Here is a 10,608-nt window from a genome sequence, read left to right on the forward strand (position 1 = left end):
TTTACTTAAAGGATCTGCTGCTAACATCTTGGTGCCAGATACCATAGCACATCTTCAAGGGTCTAGTGGAGTCTATGCCTCGACAGGTCAGAGCTGTTTTGGCAGCAAAAGGGGTACAAAACAATATTAGACATGTGGTCATAATGTTATGCCTGATCGGTGTATATATACATAAATAAATCTAATATACATATTAGATTTATTACAAGCAAACTAAAACATACAGAACAAACAAAGAAAACAAAAAACCAGACAGAAATAAATACAGACAAAATAAAATCAGAAAAAAATAACAGAATAAAAAACAACAGAAAAATGAATGAATGAATGAATGAATGAATAAATAAATAAGAAAAAAAAGAAATAAACAGTCAGACTCAAAGCCTGTTTTATAAATAAAAATGTTCGAAGCAGTACAATGTTTTTCCACTTGCGGAAGTATGTATACATAAGAACTCATGTATACAAACATTATGAAGCGATAGAAAAAAGCATACAGGAAAAGGGAACACCAGATAAACGTAGCAGTCTGAAACCAACACTCTGCCTCAATATATAATAAAGTCACTGTGAGTGCTGTTTTACTTCCCGACCGATTGTCAGAATCGTATTAAAGGGAAAATAAAACAATGTGGCTCATTCTCCCATCCTGCATGAGCGAGAGCTCTGGTGTGATCTCACTCCGCTTCCTGTGCCACTCTCTTAGAGGATGTCCTGTTTTTATACACAAGGATATACTTAGAAATGCACTTTACCTTCCTTTAGAGATGAGGTCTTTTAGAGGTGAATTTCCAGGATTTTCAAGGGCTTTCCAAGCATTCATTTAGAATTTTCTGAATTAAATCCGTATTTTACAAATATTTCTGCTCTATCATGCTGTCAGTATGGTGCATGGATGTGATCGGTTATGTGAACATTGCCTCATATGATATTTTTCCATCAATGATGAGAGTATCAAGGTATCAAGGACACAGTTTTCCTGACACTTACAGTCAAAAAACCTTCATTCAAACGCTTCAGGAACTTCAAGTGCTTAGTTCAAACCCAATATTCATCCACGTGCAAACATTTTAAGAGTTCTTAAGGTGAAAATTTGTATTGGGAAACGAATTTTCCCATTGGAAATAATGTAAATGCAGATAATCCATTCAAGCTACCCAATATTAATATGACCAATATGAAACGTATGTAAACTGTATGGCTGCTTACAAAGAACTGACCCAAGCCAAGCATTCCATGTCAAGGTTCCTCACAGGAAGTCGTGCCACAAAACTTGGGCTAAGAATAGAATAGATCCACGCCACCAATCTGTCAACAAAAAAACACCCGAAAAATCACCTAGCTTTTGAATGCATGTTGAAGGTAACGTTTGTACCGTGGGTTGACTCTTTCGCTGACTAAAAAAAATTCTTAAAATTCGTAAACTGGCTTCGCTTGGCGTTCCACTGACGCTAACAAGTTTAGAACGGCTCCCGGACGTACAGGCAACTTCGTAAGCCGTACATACTTCATATGCCGATGCAAATTTCTTGCAAAATTCAATTCTTAAGGTGAAAATTCGTAAAGGAGCCGATGTTCCACTGTACCTGATGTTCACTGATAAATAATACAAGATGATATTTACCTTTCTGATTTACACTGACCAGGCATAACATTATGACCACCTGTGTAATATTGTTAGCCCCCTTTTGCTGCCAAAACAGCCCTGACCTGTCATGCTCTATGTATTTTGACACCTTTCTATCAGAACCAGCATTAACTTCTTCAGCAATTTCAGCAACAGTAGCTCGTCTGCTGGATCGGATCACACGGGTCAGCCTTCACTCCCCACGTGCATCAATGAGCCTTGGCCACCCATGACCCTGTCGCCGGTTCACCACTGTTCCTTCCTTCCTTGGGTCACTTTTGATAGATACTGACCACTGCAGACCAGGAACACCCCACAAGAGCTGCAGTTTTGGAGATGCTCTCATCCAGTCGTCTAGCCATCACAATTTGGGCCTAGCCAAACTCACTCAAATCCTTACGCTTGTCCATTTTTCCTGCTTCTAACACATCAACTTTGAGGACAAAATGTTCACTTGCTGCCTAATATATCCCACCTTTTGCTGATATGGTAACTCTTTGAGTAGGCTCTAAATTTATAACAACACAATACAGTATATATTTATAACAATGTATTAAAGCCCCAATCAATTTCTTTCTTCAATAAACAAGGAATAGGAAATGAAAATGTGATGTAGTGAGAAAATGGGAGTTTTTCCAGGTCTGTCACATCACACGTACCTGCCCGACCAATCCGAAAGCTCGATCCAAACTTCGAGAGTCTGTGTACTTCCGCACTTTGTTATGAAGCCAGCCGAGCTCCGCTAGCCGGCTACTGGTGTCGCGCAAAGACTTACAAATCGGAACCTGGAGAAGAAACAAACAAACTTAATATAGTCTTTTATTTATAAAATTACAGATATAGTTTATAAACATTAATGCTTTTCACTGTATTTTTCTCTTCAGCACTTACAAATAAGATTAAAATTCAAAATAAAATAAATGAAAGGCACATGATGATACAGTAAGTATAATTACAGCTTCAGAGACACAAATAGTAATTTAGCATGTAAGAGGCTGTCACCACACTTCTACCCCGACCCCATGGCTTATAGACTGTAGCTGGTCCAAGAGCACACATTATCACGCAAGAGACTCAATTTACTTTTGGCTTTTATCACAATATTGATCAAAATAATTCCTTTCAATTGCAGAAAAAACGTTCATAAGCTTTCGACCTTAATGGTTAAACGTTCTAAAAAATCCATTTGGTTTTAAAAGGGCATTCACGCAAAGAGTCCCTGCTGGTACCTGACACAAAAAACCCCTAAACAAGCAGGATTTAATGATAGTTACACACTCCTACTGCATAAAATTACACTGTGATGGAGAACTTTACACCTCCAAACACTGCAAAAGTATACACCACCAAATACACAGCAAATCTCTCTACAACTAAACAGTAGGGATTTAAACCATTAAATGCTGATATACAAAATTTTACAGCACCAACAGATTCACAAACCAACATGTTTACACTACTAATGCAGATATGCAAAACTTTACATCACCAAGCACTGTTCTACAAAATGTTTCATTACAGAACATTGCTCTAAAAACCACCAGACAGCATTGTACTAAATTTTACATGACCAAATACTGTTAGGAAAGACATAATAGCACCAAACACTGTTCTAAAAAAACGTTTACACTAAAACACTACTGGGCAAAACTTTACACCAAACACTGTTCTACAAAACAATACACTACCAAACACTGTTCTACAAAACAATACACTACCAAACACTGTTCTACAAAACAATACACTACCAAACACTGTTCTACAAAACAATACACTACAAAACACTGTTCTACAAAACAATACACTACCAAACACTGTTCTACAAAACAATACACTACCAAACACTGTTCTACAAAACAATACACTACCAAACACTGTTCTACAAAACAATACACTACCAAACACTGTTCTACAAAACAATACACTACCAACACTGTTCTACAAACTTTACAACACCAAATACTATTCTACAAAACAATACACTACCAAACACTGTTCTACAAACTTTACAACACCAAATACTGTTCTACAAAACAATACACTACCAAACACTGTTCTACAAACTTTACAACACCAAATACTATTCTACAAAACAATACACTACCAAACACTGTTCTACAAAACTTTACACTACCAAACACTGTTCTACAAACCTTACAACACCAAATACTGTTCTACAAACTTTACAACACCAAATACTGTTCTACAAAACAATACACTACCAAACACTGTTCTACAAAACTTTACACAACCAAATAACATTCTAAAAAACAATACACTACCATGTTCTACAAACATTACACTAACAGATACCACTGGGCAAAACGTTACAATACCAAACACTGTTCTTTTAAACTTTACACAATCAACCACTCTTCTACAAACATTACATTACTAAAAACTGTTCTACAAACATTCCACTATTAAACACTGTGCTACAAAACCTTACACCACCAAACTCTGCTGGACAAATCGTTACAACAGCAAACGCTGTTCTACAAAACGTTACACTACCAAACACTGTTCTTTAAAACTTTACACCAAATACTGTTCTACAAAACTTTACAACACCAAACACTGTTCTATAAAACTTTACAACATCAAACAAGGTTCTACAAAACTTTACACTACCAAACACATTTCTACAAACATTATACTAGCAAACACGGTTCTACAACATTTTACACCAAACACTGTTCTACAAAACTTTAAACCAAACACTATTCTATACACATTATACTACCAAACTGTTCTACAAAACTTTACACCAAACAACATTCTACAAAACTTTACAACACCAAACACTGTTCTGCAAAACTTTAAACCAAACACTATTCTATACACATTATACTACCAAACTGTTCTATAGAACTTTACAACACCAAACACTGTTCTACAAAACTTTACACTATCAAACACTGTCCTACATACATTAGACTACCAAACACTGTTCTACAAAACTTCACACCAAACACTGTTCTACAAACATTACAAATGCTGCTTGGTTTATTTCAGTAGAACACATCTGTCGGCTTTAGAAGGCTTGATGTTTATTGGCTCGTGTGTCTGGGTCCAGGGGTATTGGGTAAACATAAGGCACCAGTGAAAGCCCTTTTAAAAATTCATTCCCTTCAACATGAGCAGATGAAGGCTCTCCAGCTTGGGTTGACCTTGACCATGGATGAGCGATTGAGTTTCTATTGTATTGGGATGACTGGTGGAGCAGGTAAACCAATATTTCAATATTTTTAACGCTTGCTCAAGGTTACCATAGGACAGGAGTGTCCTGAGCAAACCGAGTACAGCTTAGCGAGTATTGTGGATTGCATCTGCTTAGTAGTTCAGTTCAGTATCCACAAGCGGAATAAGACAAATTAACATTTTTAGCAATAAAAACTACTCTACTTTTGCTACAGTATTACTGTAACACTATAATACAATTTTCCACAAAATGTACAACAGGCCAAGAATCAAGAATAAACTGATTTTCCCACTAAATTAACTAAATATCAACCAAATATGCTGTATATACCAGCTTCAATCTTTTTCCGTAATGACTTTTGAGAGATAAAACCATAATGTATATTATACGTAACATATAAGATGCACAATATACAAGAAACACAATAAATAAAGATAATATAAATGTAAGTAGGTATGTACTCCGCTCTTTGTAACCTGTATGTACAAATGTTCGTATGGATTAAGGCCAGTTACGACCAATTGTCCAGATTTTTCCGGTCAATCGACCACAACAAGGATATAAAATTGTGATATAAATTTTACTAAAGCAGCGGCCAGGCAAAATCACCCGGACACAACAACATTCATGGATCACCAGTAATGAATTCACCTTTGAATCGATTTTGTAGCAGTTCTCTGGAGTGCACATCTTAATGAATTTGCCGTCGATGCCCTGGAAGACGTAAAGGATGTCTCGCACCAGGGCGGCCTCACCGATTTCAGCTGAGAGTGAAAGATTTAGCAAGCAAGAGAGAGAGAGAGAGAGAGAGAGAGAGAGAGAGAGAGAGAGAGTGAGAGAGAAAGACTGTAAATCAAGCCGTAAAGGTCATACTCGTATATCTATCGAAAGCAGAGAGGGACAGTGTCCTGGGGTTGGACTAGTAGGAATGTTCTTCTGAAAAAGACAGAAGCAATTGCCTTATAAAACATTTTCAAACCCCTTAGAGCAATTTGTATCTTGATATCTAGCATGGCTCAGTGTGCTGTGACCTACATTACCACTAGCACACTTTAACATGCAAAGGGAAACAGCTTGCCCGGTTATTAGTGTTAAACACAGCGGACTCGTCTAATCAATTCTACATTCCACCTCGTATGAATACTAGAGGTTGCGTTTCACTGATCTGTACAGAACAATGATTTTCACATACACTACACATGCATTATACACACTCAGCAGAGGGAGAAATCTTTACTTCAGTCTGATACTACATGCAGAAATAGTTTAACTAGAAACTGTAGACTGCTTTTTGTGTATTTTTTTCCTCAGTAGTACAAATAACCTGGAAAAATGATGATGTTGAACACACTTAATTTGTTTAACAAAACACAAGTAGCTAAGAAAAAAAAAACCTCTTTGGGAAATTTTGATAAAGGCTTTGTGTTCGGATTGGATGGGATGTCAGTTATTTTATAGACTCTTTAAAAGTTTATAGATTTTATAGAAGATTGATGCTGAATTTGTGATGTTGCTCATGGACAGCGTCTGATTTTCAACAAGACAAAACCCAGTAAATATTTTCTAATTGCTTAGAGAGCCTGAAAAGGCAATGCTCTAGATAAATCACCTTCCCATATGGACCTATCGATGCTAACAAGCTAACACTGGTAGGGACAGACAGCTGAAAATATTTTTAGAAAGAAGTAAACAAAAAAAGGACAGAAAATGCACTTGATGGTTTTGAACGCAGCAGTAGATCGATAGAAGCCGAATTTCACGTGTTTATTGGCTTATAAACGGATTGAATAGGCAAGTGGGCAAAAGTAAAAGGTTTCACAGTCACAGAGAGCTTTCCGGAAAGCTGTACAACAAATCTTTTATCATGTATGTCTAAATATTGTAAAGTCTGTAATATATAAATATACAGGCATCCTCAGGTGCTTCAAAGTGAAGACACTCCTTGCTATTGCTAACTCTAATTGAACTTTTCTAGATTGTGGGCGGAGCTTTGTCAGGAAAGGGGATGGGCTGAAAGAAAAATAATCGTTCCAGTGTTGTTGAGAGATCTAATGCTAAAACAATAAATCTTGCCTTTAAAATGCATTTTTTAAATATAAAGATTTTTTTTAAATTCCTCTCAAAATCACACACAGATCATAAAAAAGTTAAATAAATAAATAAATAAATAAAAATTACATCATCAAGACCTGTACATTCACATTACCAAGAATGGTACACTTGCTTTGACCATACTCACCACCGGTTTCGCCATCCCGTCTCGGTCTGTGAGGGAGTCTGGGGGCGGGACTGGAGGTGGAGCCTAGGGCAGGGGCGGGGCCTGTCATGGGTCGGGAGTTCATTGGAGTGGCTCCGGTGACTGGGAGCGCCCAAGCCAGACGAGGACCACGTGCGGGATCGGCTACAGCTTGCGGACTAAGACACACACACACACACACACACACACACACTATGTGTTAATGATTTATTAGAAGAATATCTCCGTAATTATTAAGAAATCAGGCAGCTACATGGTGCTGATTCTGCAAAATTATACACTTATATAAAATCTATTAGACAGAGGAACATCTAAATGATTAATTAACTGTCTGTCTCGTGGAAACTTTGTTTATTTAGTCAAATTTTGGTCAACGTCCAAATTGAAGGGTCTCATGCAGAACATCACACAGACTTTTAAATTAAACTGATACCTATTCAATTAACCTGAAGGCTGTGAGCATCACGTTACACTCATACACACAGTATAGAGATATTATACTGAATATAATACATATATAACAAGAATTCAGAGCCCAAACGTCCCAAACCACATCGTGAGAACTAAATCGGTTGGTTAAATTTTCAAGTACTGACAAGTGACAGACCTGGAATTTATAATTATTAAATACTTTACTGTACACATGAATGAGAATGTCAAGAGCTTGTATTGCAGCTAGCTCAGTAATGTTAACTCACTAACACTCCTGCCTCGAGTTCTTCTGCTGAACAAAGACCACATCATCATCATCTGTATCACCTGGTCATTCTGCAAGATCCAAACACAAAAGAAAGTCCTTCCATCTCCTGTACTGCTTATCCTACACTGTTCAGGGAAGGCAGGGAGCCTGAAGCCTATTCCAAAAGGCTTGGGACAGGGTTCCAACCCCTCATGCACACACACATGCATGCATAACGGACAATTCAGAGATTCGCCTACAACACGTTTGGACTGGGGGACAAGCCCAGAGGAAACCTATGAAGCACAGCAAACTCCGGACACACAGGTAGAAGGTGGGACTCAAACCCCTATCCATGGAGGTGAGAGGAACACATGCTAATCACCCCCTTGTAGGTCTCTGTGTATCCGTAAGCCTGGTGGTGGTGGTGGTGGTTATTATTGTTGTTAGTAGTATTAATGGAAAATGACTCTCTGATATGATGCCTGTGGTTTTGTGGTGCTGGAAATCTCTGAATGTACTACTTTCAGATGCAACAACACAGAACATACTATACTTTTCGCTTATATACAACATGTTTATTTACCCCACCACCTTTCACTATAAATTAATATCACAATATGTCTCACAGAAACATCGCAATATTATTTTTTCTCATTATTATTTGGTTTTCAAAATTTTTATTATTTTAATTCTCCCGATTCAATAAAGCTTTTGTTTTCATTTCTCTGCTCTGCAGCTTTAAGGAAGGACAGACTAAGGAAAATTGGCTTGCACTGTTCCCATAGCGATGCCTTAATAAAAGAAATGTAAAAGTCCAGAAGCCCGGGCTTCAGGCCCCGGACTCTCAGCAGCAGGCGATAAATCTTCCTGTTTTACATTCAATCACAAAGGAGACCGTTACTGAAGTGCTCGTTGGTTCCTGGGTCCATTACTGCATTTTCGAAGAAAGTCCTAATTAAGGAGCGATTCCTGAAAACCCTAAAGAAAGTGTTTGGGTTTTTTGGGGGGTTTTTTTATTAGCGGTGCACAAAAACACACACCTCCACTCCCTGGTAAAGTATTATGATTCCATTAGCAAAGCTTATGGGGAAAGCGCTAATTACCTTTTAATGGTCAATTTCCAACAGTAAAGCCTGACAATGAAGGACGATGGTGAAATTGCACCAGCGCAGAAAAGCTTAAGGGAGAACAAATTTTAGCATTCGGAGGATTCGGCGATCAATTAAAACCCAGGCCTGGAGAAAGACGCAGCCGTGCTTTAAATATCTAAAGTGCTCGCGGCTGATGGTGGAGATGTGAATAATTCAGGGCTTGAGGCGCAATTACAAGCAGGACCACAAATAAGCTCCTATACAAAAGACACACAAGAAGAAGAAAGGTCCAAAGGTCAATGTTTACAGTCTGTACCAAATGCAACGGAGGTGGGGTATTTTTTGGAACTTAAAATCCATCCATCGTCTATACCCGCTTTATTCATAATTAGGGTCACAGGGATCTGCTGGAGCATATCCTAGCACACATTGGGCGAAAGGCAGGGGTACACCCTGGACAGGTCACCAGTCCATCACAGGGCCACACATATAGACAGATACACGCTCACACTCAACTCACTCATCAGGCCACTGCCTGTTCAAACCCAGGACTCAAACCCAGAACCTTTTTGCTGTGAGGCAACAGTGCTAACCACTAAGCCACCGGGCTGCCCCAAACTTAAAATCCAAAATAGACCATGCTCATGTGTGGCTGTGGCAGCTTGGTGGACACGGGATTCAAACCCACAACCTTCTGATTCGTAGTCCAAAACCTTAACCACTAAGCTACCACATTCTTACCAACAACAACAGCTATTTTCAGGGCTTTACCACATGTTGAAGTTTCTTTCAGTATTCAGTAGAGTATGTATTTGTATGTCTTGTGTGTCCATGCTTATGAAATAAAGTGTTGATTGAAGCTGCCAAGAGGTTAGTGTAAACACAAGACTCACCCGGTCAGCAGGGACTGGGGGCTGGGGCCAGCGCCAGGGCCGTTCAGTGTGTACATGCCAAGGCTGCTGATGCCGCTGGTGCCCATGCTGGAGGCGTTGTGTGCAGCCAGTGCTGAGCGCTCGGGGTAGCTGAGAGACAGGCTCTGGGGTCGGGTGTAGTAGAACGGAGTGGAGTGGGCATCACGTGGCAAAGCTTGGGCGAACAGTGACCCATAACTGCCCACCTGTCAGAAGGAGAGAGCAGGTTATCTCATGGTTCGACTCTATCGTCTTATATAACATACTGAAGAGTTTAATAATCACCAAGTGAACTGAACCAGGTGCTGGGGAACTTTAAACTGCTATACAGTATCTGTTTAAGAAAATCCTGAACACTTGTTCATTTATCTCTTATGACTCATGACTAAACATTAAAGCGGCAATGTGTAACTTTTTTTGTTACAAATTAGAAACATCAATTTATCTAACTGATGAGTTATTAAAGCTGCATTAAGTAACTTTATTTATTTATACATATAAAACATTACATATCTAATGGAACAGTTATTAAAGCTGCAGTATTTAACTTTTTTCTTTAAACTCAGAAACATTATTTTGTTTAACCAAGCAGCTGCAGAATGCAATTTTTTTTTTTTGGCTAAAAATAGAAATACTTGGTAGTAAAAGAAATACTAATAGTCCTCAAATTGACCAGTTATTAAAGTGGCAGTATGAAATCTTTTCTTACAAATTAGACACATTGCATATTTGTATCTAATTGACCAGTTATTAAAGCAGCAGTATGTAATTTTTTCTTACAAATTAGATACATTACTTATTTTTATCAAACTGACCAGTTAAAGTAGCAATATGTAAT

At 38.2% G+C, this 10,608-nt stretch overlaps 1 protein-coding gene across 1 annotated transcript in view; it reads right to left on the reverse strand.

Moving 5' to 3' along the window:
* Positions 1-10,608, reverse strand: part of tubgcp3 (tubulin gamma complex component 3) — a 30,620-nt gene that overhangs the window by 15,428 nt on the left and 4,584 nt on the right. The window contains exons 5-8 of the mRNA XM_058380867.1: positions 9,753-9,976; positions 7,069-7,244; positions 5,481-5,593; positions 2,287-2,412 (exon numbers count right to left, since the gene is read on the reverse strand). Coding sequence (XP_058236850.1) covers positions 2,287-2,412; positions 5,481-5,593; positions 7,069-7,244; positions 9,753-9,976 — 639 coding nt within the window. The remainder of the gene's footprint in view (positions 1-2,286; positions 2,413-5,480; positions 5,594-7,068; positions 7,245-9,752; positions 9,977-10,608) is intronic.

The sequence above is a fragment of the Hemibagrus wyckioides genome, linkage group LG26 (assembly GCF_019097595.1).
Source record: "Hemibagrus wyckioides isolate EC202008001 linkage group LG26, SWU_Hwy_1.0, whole genome shotgun sequence".
In the NCBI taxonomy this organism is placed as follows: Eukaryota; Metazoa; Chordata; class Actinopteri; order Siluriformes; family Bagridae; genus Hemibagrus; species Hemibagrus wyckioides.